Raw genomic sequence first — 22,578 nt, forward strand, 5'->3', positions numbered from 1 at the left:
GGTAATCCAAGACCCAGAAGGCCAGAAACGTCAACAGATGAACAAGTATGAACCTTGTGGAAGATCCTCAAGAAGAAGATTGCAGTGTGACTTGTGAGGAACTCTCTGAAGCCACGGGAATTCCCCCAACATCAGTATTCCGTATTCTCAACATCAGTTTTCCGTATTCTGAAAAATAATTTGAAGAAGAGAAAAATTTCTGTGAGGTGGGTCCCACACTGTTTGACTGCTGAAGAGAAACAGAAATGCTTGTGCATTGCAACCTTGCTCAGACAATGACTCGATTGTGAAGGTCAAGGATTCTTGTGTCAAATTGTCACTATTGATGAAACATGGATTAGAGACTTTGAAACAGAGTTGAAATCACAGCTGAATGAGTGGAGAGCAAAGATGTAGACTTTCACGGCCGGAAATATCATGTCCAATATAATTATCCGCACTGTTATGCCGTGGTCGATTGATGAATTCTGTGTCGATTCCCAACGTTTCGTCTCCGACTGCGGGAGAAATGGTAGGGAGGAACTAAGCCAGTTCCACGCACATCTGAACAGTATAAACTCGAGAATTCAGTTTACAATGGAGGAGGAGGTAGACGGCAAATCACATTTCCTCGATTTGCTTGTTTTTAGAAACGATAATGGTAGTTTGGGCCACTCAGTATACCGCAAACCCATGCACCCTGACCGTTATTTGCACCGGGATTCAAACCACCACCCACAACAGAAGCAGGGTGTTATCAAGATGTTAGCAGACAGAGCTAGAAATATTTGTGAACCTGAGTTGCTCGACGCTGAGATGGAACATCTCCATAATGAACTAATGAAGAACGGATATTCGTCCCCGAAATAAAACGTGCGTTGAGGCAGTCATGCAGAAATCATACTGACGTACAAGCTACTGCAAAATCTAAGGTTTTCCTGCCGTTTGTTAAAAATGTAACGGAAAGAATAGGGAGGATCTTGATGAAGTGGAATATTACCGTAATTTACAAGCCCACCAGGAAGATACAGGAATACCTTAAGGCTGCCAAGGACGCTCGCAAACCACTGGAAAAAGCTGGAGTGTATAGGATCCCATGCAGCTGTGGTGATGTTTATGTGGGTACCACTAAAAGAACTGCTTCTAAACGTTTGGAAGATCATAAGGGAAATTGTAGAAGAGGAGAAACAGAACGATCAGCTGTTGTGGAGCATGCTTTCCAGCCAGGGAACCACAATATTCGTTTTGAGGAGACACAAGTACTAGCGGCCACAAGCGGATATTACGATAGGCTCTACAGGGAGGCAATCGAAATCACTAAACACCCAAATATTTTCAACCGAGAGGAGGAGGGTGTGAAATTAAACGGTATATGGATGCCGGTGTTAAAGAAGATGTGTACCACCCGTCCACTACTGGGTGATGGCAACGGCGATCGACGGCAACGGACAGCGGCCAATTCCACTGACGTTTTCAAAACACGTGATGTCACGCCGCAGCATGGGAGCGTGCGGACACGGAACTTAGTGGCAGTCAGTAGCGAGCCAGTGGGTGTATTGGACCTTCCATTGAGCTACGGACCCCCTTGAAGATGTCTCCCGCAGTCGGAGACAAAACGTTGGGAATCGACACACACACACACACACACACACACACACACACACACACACACACACACACCATCCCCTGTCCCAGTACCACCACCCAATACATGTCAGCTAGCTGTGTGCTGCCATCTGACGCAGTCTGTGAAACTGCATGCCTACTTATCTGCACCTGCCCCCTCTACCTGCACCCCTAGCTAACCCACAGACAGTTCCCCACTCTCCCACGAGCCTATTGATGCTCCCCCCTCTCTACATCTTTCACCCCATCCCACCCTACACTCCCATCTCACCCCAGCACATTCACCATGGGCCAGGATAGAGATGAGCACAATGTAGGGAAACCAGTGCATGCGTGTGTGTGTGTGTGTGTGTGTGTGTGTGTGTGTGTGTGTGTGTGTGTGAGGGGGGGGGTCGTTTCTCCTACAAGCTTGAGGAAGGAATTTCATTCTGAAAGCTAACAAAGCAAAGATCTGTACCTTCTGTTTGTGTACCTGTCAACGACGCAGCACTTCTGCCTTTTGGTGTGTCATCTCCTTTATTCCTAAATAATTCTGAGGAATAGATGAGTAGATCAAATAACCAATCGAGAGTCTGAGAATTAGTAGACAGTATGCTGCTTGATTGTAAGTTCATTTTGGCTTTTTGCCTTGAACAGTACATGTTATGTTCTGACATTGTAGATGGACAAGAAGCCAATAAAGCTGAAATAAGGTCATAATTAAGTGGTATACTGTCTACTGTCTTTGTATAAAGTTCTACTGTGACATAATATATTCTGCAGGTCCCATAATAAAGAAACTAATGAAGAAGTGCTAAACTGAATTAGAAAATAAGAAAAGACGAAAGAAATTTATGGTACAACTTGACTAAAAGCGAACAGTTGCTAGGACACATCCAGAGGCAGGAAGGAATTGTCAATTTGGTAATGAAGGGAAGTGTGTCGGGGGGGGGGGGGGGGGGGGGGGGGGGGGGGGGGGGTGAAAATAGGCTATTTTCCTATGTTAAAAATATGGTTCGGATTGTTGTTATTCTGATTGATTAAACCATTTAAGTAGCATTGACTTCAATATCCTCACAAAATATCTGTAATTTTTGTGTAATTAAAGCATAAAAATTATTAAATATCATGATCTGGCCACATGATCAAAAACGCTGTGTTATTAGCTGTCGCTCTGGTGACAGCACAGGCTAGGAGCAAGACGAAGCTACACTTGGGTTATAGGTACGTTAGCTGTAGTTATGAGGTTTTTACATACTTTTACTGCAAACAGTTTAGCTATTTAGTGATGGAAAACACTATTACAACTTTTTAGTAACAACAGAAAGGAATTTTCTGGACACTGATAGTGGAAGCCTTGCGAAGGTTGATGTGTTATGCTCTATCCACTGAGAGCGTCGGTATGTGCAACAATGGACATTCTTTTCCGTGCTCCCTGCAACAGCATTAAACTCACTCAAAACAAAATTATTGTAGAACTTTCACAAACTGGTCTGTATATTATAACTGTATTGTCAACTATCAGTCATGAGCTACGGACCAAAGCACAACAAAATTATTCTTGGCAAAACTTAGTGCCGTTTTCCTCTGTAGATCACAGTCAGCAGAGATACTGCTTCTGTCAGGCATTCTGTGGCGCATCGGATAGCACATTCAACTGCAGTGAAAGAGATTATGTGTTTGAATCCCGCAAAAATGATATATTTTTAAACGTTTCACATGAAATATGAAAATAGTGTTAGCAAGAACTGATTGTAGCAGTTGTTTCGATTGTAGGACATATTATATATAGCTTCACACTAGTCTTAGTCTGAGAAAAAGACAACAGAGCATAAATACATTTACTCTGCAAACAAACAATTCACTTTTTTTTTTTTTAAAAAGCATTGCTAGTGGTGAAGATATTACCATACATCCAAAGTACAATGAGGTGAAGGATGATGAGGTTATAGGGAGAGATATAAAGTGCGTACAATGTGCAGGGCTGTGATGTTTGTGAGTGTTCATTAAGGTTAGCGTCTGAAGCAGAGTTAATTCCTCTTTATGTAAGATGACAAAACTGCAAGCGTTTACAGATCTTGGCTAGACAGTACATAGATAAAGGCATTGTTTCTAATAAAGCAAAAAGTGTGTGGTTACGTTAACTACAAAATATCTTTTTGAATGTGACATGTGAAGCAATGGCAAATGTAAGCACATGTAAACAGCAAGGAAAACACAATAATATTCTGTTTCTGATCGGCTGGTGAAGTTCTGTAACTGATTTGGTTTTCATATGAGAGGACTGCCGAGACATTTTACAAATAAGTTAAAATGTTCTTTTAGGTTAGACTCGAACCAGCGATCTATGGACATTGTCTTATAAAATTCATGTTTACCCCTGTAACAACTGAGCTACGGAATAACTGAGGTGGAGTTAGGTAAAACTACAATTTTCACTAGGAGTTTAATTTCATTGAATGACACTATCCTTCACTGTAACTATGGGAGAGCATATTTTGATGATAAGTTAATGTCAACTTCACAGTGCAATACAAATAATTAAGTCAGTGCACTTGTGCATCACTGTGGTGACAATTTGCCGGTACAGCGCAACCACATTTTACGCATCTTTTCATTCCCTGGAACACTGAAAAGCAACTTCTCAGGAGTTTTTGTAGACGTATATGTACAGTATGGTACTATGCACCATTTGTAGCCCATTTTCAAAAACCAAAATTTCCAAACAAGGCATCACTATGAATTGGCATTATGACAGTAGAAGCAGCGAGCTAGCCAGTGATGTCACAGGCATCACGACTTGAATGGAGCTTTTCAGCGGGCATTCAAATTATCTGAATTTCATTTCCATTTTTATAAAAGAATACTGAAATTCAAGAGGAGAAAAAGCATGTTAGGAGCATAAAATTACATAATTAATAATTTAAGACGATTTCCAGAAAACAGTCAAATAACCTATTGTAAAACGAGACCACGAAATGAATGCAGCAAGCAAGGTCAACTGGATGTAGGTTATAGTAGTTATTTGGAAATGAAGATGACTGAAGATGATACAGTAATGCACAGAGCTGCGAGAAACCAGTCTTCAGACTGAAAACCACAACAATGAAGACATGGCAGAATAGAACTGTGTACTGCAACAGGAGTCGACTCAGAGACTCTAGCTTCTATGGATACAATTTTTATGTAGTGTGACAGACTAGATTTGTAACTTCATATCCACTACTACCTCTCTCCCTATGAATCAAAATTCCACAGTCTCTCCTGTAGTGTTATGATCACTTGGTGTAAGGCAGAATAGAGGTGACACAGCTAATATAGTATCATTGCACAATGATACCACACAGTGGCCAGTCACTGTTGAAGACTCTGAAGCTGGCAGCACAAGTGTAGGGACCGTCCCACACTGGTTGCTCTGCGATGGGCACCGTCTAACCCAGAGCTGTGCCAGGCCTACGACCCCTGTGTGGCAGCACCACCAGCACGCAAGTCTTGACCACATATAGAGGCACTGTCTGCAGCAGCATTTGCAGTTACTCCCCTGTTACTCTTCGGAGCCCAGACAGTCTAGTCTATGACGACGCCAGTGGATCCACTTAGCAGTACAGTGACATACTCGTTATTCAGTGTTTATCTCATCTCAGAGATGTCAACCGAGAGCAAGAACTTTGACTTCATTCAGGCAACACAACCACTGTACAGAGACTTACGACTGTGCATGTCAATGTTATCAGTAGGCAAAGGACTCTGTACTGCACTACATGAAGATCTTCGATTTAAAAGTATTTAAATGTATTTTACAGTGATGTTTGCTATTCCTCCCACATTTGATTTGTGCTTTAGTTCCAGTGCATCTTCACGAACAGAACCATATTTTGTATGCAGGTCTACCATTCGCACTCATATCATTCGGCATCACTAAGCGCCATAACAAATGTGACTCCACTATGGAAATGCAAAAGTCAACTCATGGGGTAACTCATGAGGTTAGCAAGAGAGAGCTAGCAGTGAGTTTCAAGTGTGTGTGTGTGTGTGTGTGTGTGTGTGTGATATATATATATATATATCACACACACACACATATATATATATATATATATATATACACACAGTCCCATGACCTCTCAGTTTCCAGGCATATGCTTTACCACTGGACCACTAGGCCTGAGCAGGAGAGGGCCAAATTGAATCAAATAAAAACTTCCCAACAAAAACTGAGAAAAAAAGCTATTCATAAATAAAGATTTATACATTAAGACCAATGTCAAATCTGTATCGGACTGGGAGTTCCATCCACAAAATTTAGGCAATCTCAGTGCAACAAACAAGCTTCAACTGACAGAAACATAATAGTTTGCAAAAAATCAACTTTCTGAATAAAAATATTAAAATTTTTGTCCATACCTGGTGAGGATTCCAGTCAGAGTCAAATATAATTACAGTATCTGCAGCCTGAAGGTTCAAACCCAAACCACCAGCTCTGGTGCTCAACAAAAACAGGAAAAATTCTGAATCTGGACTATTGAACTTTCTGAGCAATTCACCACGATCTTCAGCTTTTGTTGTTCCATCTAAACGCAGATATGTGAAACCACGCCAGCTCAGATAATCCTCCATAATAGTCATTAGTTGAGTCATTTGGCAGAACAGCAATACACGGTGATTTGTAGCCTTCAATTTTGGTAGAATACGATCCAGCAACTCAAACTTCCCAGAAGCTCGATATAAATCTGGCCTTTTAAAGTAAACAATAAATGATAATACAGAGTTCCAAGCATCAATCTTTAATATGCACACATTATGCATGAACATGTTTGAACAGATGGATGATTTTACATCACAGTTCATTAAGTGCATATAGGGCAAGGAGAAAACTTCTTAGCCTGGCACAAAATGGCTTTGCCATTAATGAAATTTAGTTCTGTTAAGGTGGTACATGTCACACAACAATGTTAAGTCCAGAGACAACTTGATCTGCAGGTCAGTTTTGTTTATACTGCTTTTTAATTTACTCATGCTGTTTATATTTTGTTAAAGCAGATAAAATGGAACACCATGCTATCAAAAAAAAAAAAAAAAAAATTAGTTTCAGACAGTTTATCCCCAGCTGAAATTCATACAAAGTTGATTAAGATTTACAAGCAGTCAGTGCTCATTCATTTTCAGTGCTTAGGAAATTGCAAACACATTCAAATGTGTTTTGTTTTTTTTGTTCAATGTTATATACATGGAGTTATTAGAGGAGATAAAAAGAAACATTTTTGTTATGTGATAAAACTGTCACAGGTGCAGTTTTCCAGCTAGGGGTCCTTGATGAGTTTGATGCTTGACTTCCCCTAGGCCAAGATACAGAGCTCTTTGAACAGCTTCATATGCAACACACTGATGTTGTAATCTGATTTGCAACATAATTACATCTTACTACTACGAAGGGCAAGTTCTCATTACTGTTTGCAGTGTCCATGTCTCCGATCAAACAATTTCATTGTTATTGTTTATGTTGTGCTTACATCAAATTTTCTACTGATTTTTACAGGCTCTTAATTTTTATTACACTCTAACCAAGTTAGCGGATGCATCTTATTTATGGTGAGGCACAATGAAACAATCTAACAGCAAGGCACCTGTACGTAGAACAAGTTCTGAAGAAGTGGTTATCAATTTCCTTCACATTTCAAAGATTTGAGTGGCATCTTCATGAAACATGATTCCTTAGACCACACTGACTGAGAATTAATAAACCTCACAGTGCGTGATTGTTCAGCCCATTTGATTGCAGCTGCAGCCATTATTCGTGATACATGCAGTTGTTTTGGGCATGTTACACAATCAATAGCACACACATGCTTGTTGTGCATTGATGTAAATTGATGGCATTTTCAGCAACATCCCTAAAACAATATTCTCTGAACATCACTAGTATCAAAACCTTCAGGCATCCCTACTGGGGGAAACAACAACCCTTGAAAATTTTTGTCACATAAAAAAATGTTTCTGTTTATCTCCTATAAACACTCTAAAATTGTGTATATGTAGTTTTATTACACTCTGTAGGTGAAGAATGTCCCAAAACTGAAACCACAGATGAAAACATTCACGAATGTGCACAGTATGGTGTTAGACGAATGGTGATTAAAAGTATATGAAACAACTGATCCCATAAGCACACCATAAGACATGGTACAAAAAATTTTACATGAAAAAGTATCTATGAGAGAAGCACGTTTGTTGAATGATGAGATAAATCAAATGAACAAAAAAAATCACAGCAGTGTTTGGACTATTATATAAATAATCCAATTCATTCAGTGTGAATATTTGCTTGTGGGATGAGATATGGACCCATAACTTCACACCAGAAATGAGACAGCAAGCAAAGAAGTGGCTGGACGGTGGTGACTCTGTATGAAACCACAAAGATTATTTCATCTACATTGCATACATACTCCACAAGCTCGTGTGGGGCATAGCAGAGGGTACCACATACCACTACTCATCATTTCCTTTCCTGTTCCACTTGCAAACAGAGCAAGGAAAAAACGACTGTCTATAACCCTCCATATGAGCTCTAATTTCTCTCATCTTGTCTTCATAGTCCTTATGTGAAATGTACATTGCAGCAGTAGAATCGTTCCACACTCAGCCTCAAAAGTCAGTTCTCTAAATTTCTGCAATAGTGCCTCATGAAAAGAGCACCGTCTTTCCGCCAGGGATACCTATTGATATTGAAATTCATGAAGCATTTCCATAACACTTGTGTGCTGACTGAACTTACTGTTAATAAATCTATCAGCATGCCTCTGAACTGCTTCAACATGTTCTTTTAATCTGACTTGGTGGGGATTCCAAACACTCAAGCAGCACTCAAGAAGGGCTGCCCCAGTGTTCTAAAAGCTGTCTCCTCTATAGATCAGCTACACTTTCCCAAAATTCTCTCAATAAAATGAAGTCCAGGGTCTGCCTTCAGGACTACTGATGTGCCCATTCAGTTTCATATTGCTTTGGAACGTTATGCCTAAACACTTTCTTTGAGCCACTCACATACCTGGGAACTTAACTAAGTTCTCAGGTATGTGAGTGGTCCAAAGATCTGATCATACATATTATCATATCTGATCATACATATCAATATGTATGATCAGATCTTTGTCAACAGTACGTGGTGATGCACCGTGTCAAAATTTTCAGGAAATCTAGGAATATGGAACCTGCCTATTGTCCTCCATCTAGGGTTTGTAGGGTATTGTGAGAGATTACAATTTAATTTTCTATTGAATATGAGATCATTGCAGATGGGATATAAGTGCAAACTGTGGAAGGATGGAAAACAAAAGCAGCAGTGTCTTTTGAAAAGGAACTTATTTAGGGCAACCATAGAAGACGTAAATCAGGATAGCTGAATGAAGGTTTGAACCTCACTCTTCTTTTATTGAAGTCCCGTGTACTACTTGCTTTGCAATCTTGATTGTTCTGTTGGAAATATTTTGGCTAATAATTACTTGGATGCAAACCCTGAAAAAGGTTACACAATAACTGGTGAATACTATGCAACTCTTCTGAATCAAACACAAATACTATGCACCTTTTGAGAAACACACACACACACACACACACACACACACACACACACACACACACAAAATACAGAAAGGGGGGGAGGGATGGAAGGAGGGGGAGGGGGGGGGGAGGGAGGGGGGAGGGAGAGGAGGGAGGGAGGGAGGGAGAGAGAGAGAGAGAGAGAGAGAGAGAGAGAGAGGATGCTTGGAGAAAAGTTCCTTTATCCGGAAACGGTGCCAAAAATTCACAAAGGTTCTTCTAAATCATCACAAATTTGTTGCTGCAAAAATCTGGAATCCAATGAACAGGTCATGGCGGGAGGAGGGGAACTCATTGGTTTTCATTGCCAGACTGAGAATTGTTCTCCTTGTCCACAAACATACAATCATAGTGAGTTCACTGAATTACATACCCTGTCACAACACCTGTCTGACTTCCTACATGGTCACAGTATTTTTCTTCAATATGCTGGAACATGAAAGGATGGTTGCAAAGTTTTCGCAGCTGGACAATAGTGTTCATCAGGGCCTTAGCTCCTCCCTTTCCTTGCTTTCCTTTTTCTGAACCATCAGTCAATAAAACACCTTTGCTCTGCATGTGCCTATACCACAAAAAAAAATGGTCACTCCAACATCATTAATCTCTTTCTCATTAATGAACATAACATGTTAAAAGATATTATACCTGTACAACACACGCTGCAAGCCGGACATATCACATTTAACAATGTACTCCACTTTATCTGGTAACTGAGACTCTACTTCTTTCTTCAAACGTCGCAGAAGAAATGGCCGTAAAACCTTGTGAAGACGTCTTATGATCAGTATTGTCTCCTCCTCATTCAACTCCACCTGAAAAAAAATTTGGGGTGATTTATATGCACATTAAGAACATCAGCAAAAACAGTTGAAACATTATAAAAATGACAATGATGATGATGCCAAAATCATCACAATGCTCATGACAGTGATGATAACTGTATCAGTTCTGAAAACTTATGATAAAACTAATGTCAGCTGTCAATAAAGAAAAACTGAAGTATTACTGCAGAAACACTTGGCTGGCTGATCACTAATCGATCATAGGTGATCCAACCACTCTACGAACACACTAATCACCCCAACCTAAAAGCTTGGACTGGAATCCAGACAACACACAAAATCATAAAATTCATGCCAAACTCTCCTTGCCGTGGGGAGAGGGAGGTGGCGGGGGTGGGGGGAGGACCTAGATGACGGCCACTCATAATTAAATTTACTCCAACTCTAATCAGAATACAAAATGCATTATGTTACAATATAGCATCTTAGGTTTCCTCTACAGGCTGCTAAAACCGAAAAAATGTTCAAAAATGTAGAGCACAAATTAGGGGCCTATTCAGTGTATCTAATACAGTATACAGCTATTGTAAATATTGTCACACTTGGAACAATACCTTGAGTGACACTGTACTTGTGTGTATAATGAACCAGTAGTGTGTAACTGACTATATCTACCATCCACTCCAGTATTTTTCACAGACAGCTAATGAGAGTTACATAACAATTGTAACTTGAGCATGAGGAATTCATCCCACATTTCAGGAGAATCAAAATAGCTTCCTCTTATCAGTTAGAATAGCTTCCTCTTATCAGTTATAGAATTGTCCTGTTTCCCATATTAAGACAAAAAGTACAAGGTGAACTTCCTTCGCATCTCAGGAGAGGTGCCATAACACATAATGGAATCTTTGTGATTTGCTGCAACATCACATACTGCATACAAGGCAAATCAAATTCCCACATGGAAAAAGGACAGTTATAAATGGCATTATCAGTGTAACTCAACTGCCAGCTAACTCTCTAATAAGTAATAAGTGCAAAGATGATGATGTAAATAAAAAATAAAAGAATCTTGGAGACCATAAATAGTAGACAATGAAACACAACTAGCCTGACCATGCAGTCTACTAGCAAGACAATATTTCCCCACTCCCTATCTCATCCCCTCACAATCATTCTCCTCTGTTTGTGAACCCTCCAGAATGATTTCAGGGAGAGATGTGAGGTACCAAATTAGGCTGTAATCAGAAATGGGTGTCTGCTAACCAGCAAGTGGCATATCACCCAGATCTCACCAAAACAAAACATATGAGGGTTGGGTTGGGTTGTTTTGGGGAAGGAGACCAGACAGCGAGGTCATCGGTCTCCTCGGATTATGGAAGGATGGGGAAGGAAGTCAGCCGTGCCCTTTGAAAGGAACCATCCCGGCATTTGCCTGGAGCGATTTAGGGAAATCACGGAAGACCTAAACCAGGATGGCCGGACGCGGGGCAAATCATATAAAACACTGTCATTTACAGCCTCAAAGAAAGAAGTTCTAGTCCTGCAAGGTATTTTGCAGGAGAACTTATGTGAAGTCCACAAGATGAAAGATATGATACTGGCAGAAGTGAAGGGGTCATGAGTAGTGCTTATATAGCTCAACTTGTAGAGCACTTACCTGCAAAAGGTAAAGATCCCAAGTTCGAGCCCCAGTCTGGCATGCAGTTTTAATCTGCCAGGAATGTTCATAATTGCGATTGATTTAAGTTCTTTCTTATACTCTACACACTGTTCACTTTATCACCATGCTTTAGCCATTGTATCAACAGATCTTTCTCTTCATGCAACTAACACACCTTCAACTATCATGCTGTCTGCTACAGCAAGCACATCTGATCTGATACTTCCCTGGTAGGTCTCCCCTTTCTCCGGCCTTCCATGTGACTGTTTCAGCTTTGTGCACCCATCTCTTCCAATCCCCCTCTCATTCAAAAAGTTGCCAAGACATACCTGTTTCCATGACACCTGTCCTTCATACCTGCTGACTTGTTGCAGATGGGACTCATGATAACGTTATGCTGCAAATTGTGCTTGGAAGATTTCCATTCCATCCTTCATTACTTCAGCTTTTGATGTCATATCCTTGTCAGAGAAATAGCTGAAGCCAAATATCCGTACTAACTGTGTATGTTTTGATGGCTATACTATCTGAGCCATGACAGATGTAACAGAGAGGGGCTCGATGTGGCAGCATACACACACTCAAACTTGTTCCTCCAGGTCATGCATATGGGCATCCAAACATGAGGACAAATAGCCAAAATACAAGTTCATTGGAATTAAAACCCTCAACAAAGATGTCTTATCTGTGTAATATACAAGTCACACAGAGTTTGGCGGTTTGCTAGCTTTCAACCAGCACTCTAATGTCGCGAATCTTTGTATGAACACATCAGTCAACGAAGACCAAAAAGATCATTTATGGGGGAAAAATAAATAAATAAATGTGTAGTCACAAATTTTTGCACAGTGCTATGAAGGAGTGTCATGAACAACATACGTAAAATCCTGACTGGAGGGTGTGGTTGTTGGGGGATGGGGTGTTTACAGGTCACATTTTTAGGTTTTGCTCAAATAACTCCAACACAGCAGCTTTTAGCGACAATGTTTCTCAGTACAAAATTAAACTACATAAAATTTGCCACCAAAAAGTTCTGTTCATTTTTTTTCTCTCTAGGACTAATAGTTTACACATTGCAGGGAATGAAAGAATCACAAGTTATTAAAACTATAATGTTTATTCTTAAATGAAGTGAATTAAAAATAAATATTAAATGTGTGTACCACATCTAAGTGCAAGAGGGCCATACTGAGAGAGAAATTGTGTACTAGGGGTGTAACAGAGTGGAGGAGGAAGATATGTGGTGTAGAAGCATGAGGGAATGTAGGTCATAGGTCCTTAATAGGTCTGCAAACTGAAGGTGCAGCAGGTGATTCCCCATGGCATCATAAGAAGCAATTACAGGGTGTTTCATAAGTTGTGAGGTCCCTCCAAAACATGCCTTATGGATCAATGGCAACACAGTGCGCAGACATGCCTGGGGGAGGAGGAATGTTTAATTCCACAAAGTGCATTAATGCTAGATGTAAGGCACATATGAGTTACTAATAGTACAAATGGAAGTAATGCAGATGGACAGAATCTACGTCAATCTCTGCACACTGTTCTACATGTCTAGAAAGGGAAACTGATTCTTTATCATCCTGTATGGCATCTGTATTGTTCTTCTGGGAAAGGTGACTTCTCCTGTTATGAGCACTGCTTGATTTTCAGTTTGCAGACAAACTACACCTCCCCAGATTTCCTGTCCAGTTCTCTTATGGCAATAGACAAAATAACTTCACTGAGGATGTGTTTACGTAGTGCAGTTATTCCAGTTTACTGAATGACTACTCATTTGCAGTTGTTAGTCATCTTTTATGTAAATTATGTTCCTGTGTGTTTAATTTGTACCTGTGATGTTTTCAGTCATCTATGTAATGTTGGTGGCAAAGGGACTGGATTGTTAAATGTGGCACATTGTTGCTGTCTATCATTAACAGTGAATTGTAAACCCATGTGAATGTGTTTTAGCCACGTGGTGGTGAACTAATGAATGATAAAAAATTGATGCACTTATTGTGTTAATGATAGATTGCATAAATCTTTTCCATTCATGAATTGCTGGAATATGTAGAATGGGCTGCAATGAGTGCAGCTACTTATCACACATCCATAGTGTATCTTCCAAGCTGTGTGTGAATTTGTCTGGTGGGCTGGGACTGAGGTCATGTTCACATGAGTGCATTTGCAGTTGCGAATACGGACAACCATCAGCAGAATAATGGTTTGACGACAATAAAAATTTGTGCTCGAGCAGGACTCAAACCTGGATTTACTGCTTATCATGAGTGGTCGCCTTACCATTAGGCTATCCAAGAATGCTTTACAGTCAGACTCAAACTTTCATATGTCTTCAGCCTGCACTCATACATTCATTATATATGTTCCTATACAGGGGAGACATTTAAATTGCAAATCGCTTGCCCAGTGCCGGCAGATAAATACAATATTTATGATGTCCATCTTACTGCATTGACAAGGGACTTCATCTGATGATATATATGAGACAAAGTACCATCACAGCTGTATCTTGAGAATGTCCTTATTCTACTACACGACTAGTTTTGGTGGCACATTACCACCACTCTCAGGCCCCAACACTGCCAAAAGAGTATTTGATTTCCTTGACACGTTTATTGTGCGATCCTTGTTACTAGCTCTCGTGTGCTAGTAACAAGGATCCCACAGTAAACGCGTCAAGGAAATCAAATGCTCTTTTGGCAGTGGTGGGGCCTGAGGATGGTGATAATGTCCTGTCAAAACTAGTCGTTTGATAGCGGTGGTGGCACTTTTTCTCATAAATATGATATTGTAGTGCCTGCATTGTTCAGAAGTATGATGCAATGCGACGGCTGTAGCCATTATGAAATATCTGAAATGTATTCACAACTGCGAACATGGACAACCATCAGCTGTATAATGGAATGACAGCAATGAAAATTTGTGCCGAACCGGGACTCAAACCTGGCGTTCGTGGAAATTGAGAGTGGTCACCTTATCATTAGACTATCCCAACATGCTTCATGACCAGACCCAAACTTCCATACATAGTCAAACATGAGCCTACAATCTGTACTCATATATCTACAATGTATATTCCAATACAAGGGCACATTTTAATTGTATGTTGCTTGCCAAGTGCCAGCGGATATAGACAATATTGTAGTGCCTGTGCTGTTCAGAAGCGTGATGCAATGTTCCTTTGGACATGCTTGATAGGAATATACATAATGGATGTATGAGTGCAGGTTGTAGACACATGGTTGACGACCGACCAAGCAAGCACGGCGATAGTGACGAAGTTAGCCAAAAAAGTAGACTCAGTAGAAGTGGCTGCTACTCAGAAGGAAAAGCAAATAGACGTTAATAAGCAGCCCCACATTAATGAAGAATATGGGAAGAAACTGTTTCAAAAAAATCAAACAGGTAGGCAAATGCTACAAGACATACAACAAAATACATTGTGTTGGTACCACAGACATTTTGATGAGTGGGCCACAAGGTGTACATGTCCATTCACATACTCAAACGGTCTCAACAGCTGGCAATAGGCAATGTGGGCCATGAAACTCTGCAAAAGAAGAAATCAACACAAGTCCTGAAAGAGTCAACGGTCATGCGAGCATAGTTCAACAAGACACATTATTTGAAATTGGTCCACTAATTGATGACAACTCGTCCATATGCACACAGAGCCAATCAAGCTTGTTTACACTACCACGACAGTGTATGTAAGAGACAGAAAAGTGAACCATTGCTCTCTAGTCAATTTGGGACCACACCCACACACATTACCACTCATACAAGACAAGAAAGTAACAAAAGACACTCCTGCTCATGTTACGGCACCCAACAGTTTCCTAATAATGACGTATGAGATTTTGTGAGGTGGAAGTGTATCTGGGCTTCAGCAAGAAGTGCAAGTGGAGATTTGTTCTCACAGATGTTGTGGAGCCTATGTTAGGAGCAGAGGTTATTAGTCAACAAAGGTTAGAGATAAATCTCAGTAAATTAAAACGGCTGGGCAAGTCATAACAGGTTCCTTAGGCCGAGGTGCTACGTACACCATCTGCCGCTCTGAAGTTCAATTATACAGGAGAACAGACAACAAGATGGGGGACCAGATAAGGAAAGTATTACATAATACAGTTCACCATATTAAGACATCAACTGGCCAGCCACTCTCCCAGCAGCCAAGAAGATCAGCACCCAACTGCTCTGTCACAACAAATGTGGAGTTTGAAGATATATTGCAAATGGACATCATACACAGGTCAGACAGCCTGTGGGTATCACCACTGCATTTGGTCAAGAAGAGAGATGTCACCCCGAGGTCCTGGGGAGATTACCACACATTAAATTCACACTCCATTCCAGACCACTGCCCAATACAGAATATAAGGCATTTTAGAAATATACTGGTGCAAACCATGATTTTCAACATGATTGACTGATTGTAAGGAAGTTTACAGATACCGATAGCAGAAGCAGACATACTCAAGACTGCAGTGATAAGTCCATTTAATATTTTAGAATATTTGTGTACACCATTTGGTTTGAAGGCAGTTGCACTGACATGGCAGTGTTTCATAGAGTTAGTCTTAACAAGATTCAATTTGTGCTTTGTTTATCTCAACAATGTTCTGGTATTTTCAAAGATGACAGCATTGCACGAGGAACACCTGAAAGCAGTGTTCGACAGAATATGCAAATATAGTATAATAGTCAATGAAACGAAATGTGTTTTGCACAGAAGCATGCGACAACCCTCAGTCATGCAGGTTTGATGGCCAGAGCTCATCCCACACCATGCACAACAGGTTTTCAACGATTAAGAAGATTCCCGGGAATCATGAATTTTAGTTGATGACACCTACTGGGAGCAGCAGAAATTCAAGCAATGTTGATGGTTACATTATTGGGTAATGAGGCAATGGGCCAACGTCCTCCCCCACGGACACTGGAAATGCAACGGGCTCTCAAGAAGGTTGGAAAAAGCATTTCTTTTGGCACATCCAGTTCAAGATGTGCCCTTAGTGATAATGGTGGATGTTAGCTGGGGTTTTTTATCTTGTAAATCTTTGAAGGCTCAAACCAAGTGTAATGTATACAACTAGGAGCTATTAACCATTTATAAAGCCATGTGACACTTTTGCCCCTATGTGGAGGCTAGGTCTTTTGTAACCTTTATGGACCATAAACCTAACATGTTTGCCTAGAGCAAATGCAAGGATGGCTGTTCACCATGACAATTCCACCAGCTTGAGTTTGTCAGCCATTTCACCACAGACATAAGGCACACAAAAGAAGCAGAGAATGTAATAGCCCCCCCCCCCCACACACACACAAATTAAAGATATCTCACACACAGTTGATAACAAGCAACTCTGCATAGCACAAACTGCCAATAGACAGCTGTAGGAATATTTACACAGCAGTTCAGCAGAGCTACAGCTTAAACAGGTGCATCTGTTAGGGGCTAAGTATATGATTTGGTGTGATATTTCCAAAACCAGCCCCAGATCATTTGTGCTGGAAAAGTTATGCAAAGTATTTTCTGACAGTATTCATAACCTAACTGACCCACCACAGAAACCAGCATTGAACTGTTGCCAGAACGTTTTGTGTGGCCCAGCATGAAGAAGATCAAAGAATGGAAACTCCTGGTTGAGTATCATCAACAGTATCATCAACAGTATCATCAACACAAGAAAAAGCATAGATCGCTCCTCACTATAAAGGTGACATATTGAGTAGCAGACAGGCACAACAAAAAATGGTATGGATGGATGTGTGTGTGTGTGAGTATATACCTATCCTTTTTTCCCCCTACGATAAGTCTTTCCGCTCCCGGGATTGGAATGACTCCTTACCCTCTCCCTTAAAACCCACATCCTTTCATCTTTCCTTTTCCTTCCCTCTTTCCTGATGAAGCAGCCGCCGGTTACGAAAGCTCAAATTTTGTGTGTGTGTGTGTGTGTGTGTGTGTGTGTGTGTGTGTGTGTTTGTGTGTTATTTTATTGTGCCTGTCTACCAGCGCTTTCCCGCTTGGTAAGTCTTGGAATCTTTGTTTTTAATATATTTTTTCCCATGTGGAAGTTTCTTTCTTTATATATATATATATATATATATATATATATATATATATATATATATATATAATGCCATATTCTGGTCTGAGCTTCCGGCGACGGTGGTCATGTGTGCGTGCAGTGTGTTTCCTTGTGTGAATGAATGTGTTTTCTTTGCTGAAGAAGGCTTTGGTTGGAAGCTTAATTGTTACAGATGTTTTGTTGTGCCTGTCTGCAACTTATGGTGAGTAGCAGTCTATCCTTTTCAAGAATAAAGAAAAGATTTTCACCAGTGGGCGAGAACATGCATAGTGTGTCAGCAGTGGAAAGTGGGCAGACATGTACGCCAACTGGTGAGGGTGTTTCCAGGGGGAACAGGTCGGTTCTCCCACGTACATAGAGATCATCAGAAGGATATCGCTACATATTTACCACCATCGACATATACACTCAGTGGACTGAGGCTGTCCCAATCAGTGACACTTCAGTAAATACAATAGCAAGAATTTTTTTTTAATGGCATGAATATCATAGTTCGGCTGTCTGTCACACATTACTATGGGTCAGGGATGACAGACCGATATGACCACATTCCTGAAGCTGTCCAAGTCATTTGGTTCCAACACCACCATACAACCAGCTGCCACCCAGCAAGCACTGGGATGGTAGAGGGCTGACAAGACACTGAAAGCCACACTTATGGGTCACGAAGATAGTTGGAAGTCTGCTCTGCCACTGGCTTTATATGGGCTCCACACTGCATGTAAGCCAGACATAGGGGCACTGAAAAAGGTGATGATCTATGATGAGACGTAACCCCTACTATCGCAGTTTTTTTTTCAATGCAACAAATACTGAGGGAGACAGAACTGCTGTACCTGCTACAGCAAATGAAGGCCCACACATCCAAGCTCTGCCATTCACCCACATCACCCCACAGAGATTAAAAGATTTTCATATACAGTGATCTAAAACATGCTCGCACGTAATGTTAAGAACAGATGCAGTGCATCTGCTGTTACAACAACCACACCCTGGTGCATTTATGGTTTTAAAACACAGCAAACATACAATATATTGACAAGCCACAAATAGTGTCACTAAAACAAGTCATCATATCTGCTTATATCGGACACTGCTATAATTCATGAGAAAAATCAGAAAGCCATGTCCATGACTCTGAAACAGACCAGTGGAGACACTGGGCAAACAACCACAGTGTTACCCTTGGCTCAACAAGAATATATAGAAGAAATGCTGGAGACACCAGCAGTCTAAATCAGGGCATGCTGATGTGTGCGGTACAAGTACCTACAGATTCCAAGATCTCCACCCTACCATGTGGGGCAGGGGTGTGGGAGGGTGGAGGGGAAAGGGGGGGGGGGGCTGTGTGGCAAGCATTGACTGACTTCAGAATAACATGCAAAGGGTATTTGATTGTGCTTTGTACAGCAGATACACATTAGAGTATTATGTTAACTCTTTGACATTATAGTTTTGACAGATGAGTGTTTATTCATGACTTGACAGATGAGTGTTTATTCATGACTTGACTGTTGTGTTAATTCAAAAATGGTTCCAATGGCTCTGAGCACTATGGTACTTAACTACTGAGGTCATCAGTCCCCTAGAACTTAGAACTACTTAAACCTAACTAACCTAAGAACATCACACACATCCATGCCTGAGGCAGGATTCGAACCTGCGATCATAGCGGTCACGCTGTTGCAGACTGTAGCGACTAGAACCGCCGACTTTTGTGTTAATTAATTGTGTATAACAGAACACACTGAATTCAGGTACGCTGATTCTTTACTTCAATGATGTAAGGTGAAATGGAGGACACCTACACTGCCTTAAATATACTACAAATATATTCACCACAAGGGTTCTATTTTTTAACCTATTTAAAAAATTACTTCAAGTGTTTTAGGTTCTTTTTAACTGTTTTGATGACAAATGTTTCTCCTTTCACAGTCAGCACCAGTTCATTTTCAGATACAAATGGAACATTACTAAATATTACATAGTCTTAAAAGAATTATACCTTGATATTTTCATTGCGAAAAGTCTGATGGCTTCATATTAATCTTTTAGCTTACAAAAAATTAAATTTGGAGCAAATGGCACCAACTATTGAGTTATTGCTCATGAAATATCAAGAACTGTTGGGAGACATACACTAGCATGAGATTAAATATGACTAAATATGAACACCATGATAACAGAAGAGCCCTACAAAATGCCTAAGAATGGTCAGAAAAGTAAGGTTAACTTACTTCACAAGAATATTAGAGGACTGAATAATAAGGTAAAACAGCTTCTTGTCTGTTGGAAAATTCAGAGAGTTCCGAAAAGACAGACATCTTGTCTGTTGGAAAATTCAGAGAGTTCTGAAAAGACAGACATCTTGTGCCTGTCTGAACACCACATAACCACAGGGTTAAATATGTTACATGGTTGATTGGTTGGTTGGTTTAAAAGAGCAGGGGAAAGGGACCAAACTGCTAGGTCATCGGTCCCTTGTTCTGATTAAAATAATTCCACAAGGGAGAAAGGGAAACAAACAAGACATACAACACAAAGATGGAAGAAAGGAAAGACCACAAGACCACAGAAGGGCAACAAACACTAAAATGGACAAAATTAACAATAAAACCACAGAGAGACGCAAGAAACAAGTAGAAGAAATTAAAACAAGAGAGGAGATGACCATGGCTGGCTGATCACGAGAAGAAAACGGATAAGCCAGCCATTCTGTGACACATTAAAACCTCCAGCCTAAAAGCACTTGGGCGGAGAACAGAGGGACAAGGGACATGCATTAAAACTTATATAGAATGATAAAACCCACCCTCACGTATAAAACAAAAAACTAAAGTAGCTAATGATGCATTGTCAGATAAAATTAACAGTAATGAGTCCAGTAATTGAATATTTTGTCACAGGGCAGCCAAAGGAGGACAGCTCAACAATATATGGGCCACTGTCAACAGGGCGCCGCTCCGACACTGAGGCGAGTCTTCACGGCGCAGGAGATAGTCGTGGGTCAGCCAAGCACGGCCAATGCGGAGCCAACAGAGAACCACAGAGTCCCGCATGGAAGACTTTCAGACATTCGTAGTCTCCTTAATGATACCCAGTTTGTTGTGTGTACTCTTATGCCATTCCATCTACCAAAGCTCAAAAACCTTGAGGCGTAATATTGAATGCAGGTCAGTTTCAGAGATACCGATCTCCAGAAGCAGTTTCAGTGTAGCCTGTTTGGCCAGCCTGTCGACAAGTTCATTGCCGGACATTCAAACATGACCTGGGGTCCAGACAAACATCACTGAACAACTGGACCATTCCAGAGCATAGATGGACCCCTGGATGGTCGCTGCCAAAGGATGATGAGAGGGTAGCACTGGTCAACAGCTTGTAGGCTGCTCAAGGAGTCAGTATACAAAAGGAATGACTCCCCAGGGCATGAATGGATGTGCTCAAGAGCACGACATATAGCCACCAGCTCTGCAGTGAAAACATTGCAGCCATTGGGCAAGGAATGCTGTTCAATATGGCTTCTGTGAATGTAGGCAAAGCCAATGTGACCATCAGCCATCAAGCCGTTGGTGTAAACAACTTCAGAGCCTTGGAACACGCCAAGAACTGAAAGGAAGTGGCAGTGGAGAGCCGTGGGAGTAATTGAGTCCTTAGGGCCATGTGAAAGTTCCAGGCAAAGCTTCGAACAACGTTTACACCCTGGAGGTGTATGTGAATGTACTTAGAATGAAGATTGTAAAGGGAAGGGCTCCAGTTCAGATATAAGTGATCGAATGTGAACCGCAATCATGAGCCCTGACCTGGGCCGCCGATGTGGGAGATGGGCCGCAGTGGTTGGGAAAAAGAGACTGTAATTTGGATGCACGAGAGAACTACGAATGCGTGCAACATAACTGGCAAGCAGTTGTGCACGCCTAACCTTCAATGGAGGGACTCTGGCCTCCACTAAGGACGCTGGTCACTGGACTCGTCCTAAAAGCTCCCGTCAGTAGTTGAAAGCCGCAATGGTGCACTGGGTCGAGTAAACGCAATGCCGAGGGTGCCGCTGAACCATAAACCAGACTCCCATAGTCAAGGCAGGATTGAACAAGGGCTCTGTAGAGCTGCAGCAGCATAGAGCAATCTGCACCCCAACTGGTGTTGCTCAGGGAGCGGAGGGCATTGAGGTGCTGCCAGCACATCCACTTGAGCTGATGAAGGTGAGGAAGCCAAATCAATTGGGTGTCGAAAACCAGTCCTAACAATCGATATGTCTCCCCTACAGTGAGTGGATCATCATTAATGTAAAGTTCTGACTCTGGATGAACGTTACGATGCTGACAGAATTGCATGACACACGACTTTGTGGCTGAAAACTGGAAGCCGTGGGCTAGGGCCCAGGGCTGCACCTTATGGATGGCTCCCTGTAGGTGCCGCTCAGAAACACCATTACTGGAGCAGCAGTAAAAATGCAGAAGTCGTCTGCAAATGGAGATGGTGAGATGAACGACCCTACAGCTGCTGCTAGGCCATTCATGGTCACTAAAAATAGAGATACACTCAATACAGAGCCCTGCGGGACCCTATTCTTCTGGATATGGGGGGAACTATGGGAGGCACCAACCTGGGCAATGTGCAAGGGCACTGAGGAGCTCCCGCTCTGTAAATGGGGCGTTATAGGGTCCACTGTGGTGTGTAGTGAATGAGAGTACTTTCCCTTCAATCCACCATTTGAGAGTGCGAAAGGCTGGGGGGTAATTCTCCGACACAGAGGCTCGAGCATAGTGCTCAGCAATGCGCTTGGGAATCACATTTGTATCGGTAGATAACACGTCGTTGATGGTAACGCGAGAGATACCTGCTGGGATCTGGTACCCAA

The 22,578-nt window shown here is 41.3% G+C and overlaps 1 protein-coding gene across 3 annotated transcripts in view; it reads right to left on the reverse strand.

Annotated features, from left to right (window-relative positions):
- The window catches only part of LOC126297781 (ATP-dependent helicase brm-like), a 229,871-nt gene that overhangs the window by 5,793 nt on the left and 201,500 nt on the right, over positions 1-22,578 (reverse strand). For all 3 annotated transcript variants that reach the window (XM_049988964.1, XM_049988965.1, XM_049988963.1), the window contains 3 exons: positions 9,826-9,992; positions 9,554-9,742; positions 5,989-6,319 (listed from right to left, as the gene is read on the reverse strand). In XM_049988964.1, the coding sequence (XP_049844921.1) occupies positions 5,989-6,319; positions 9,554-9,742; positions 9,826-9,992 (687 nt within the window). The remainder of the gene's footprint in view (positions 1-5,988; positions 6,320-9,553; positions 9,743-9,825; positions 9,993-22,578) is intronic.

Source organism: Schistocerca gregaria, chromosome X, assembly GCF_023897955.1.
Source record: "Schistocerca gregaria isolate iqSchGreg1 chromosome X, iqSchGreg1.2, whole genome shotgun sequence".
Lineage (NCBI taxonomy): Eukaryota > Metazoa > Arthropoda > Insecta > Orthoptera > Acrididae > Schistocerca > Schistocerca gregaria.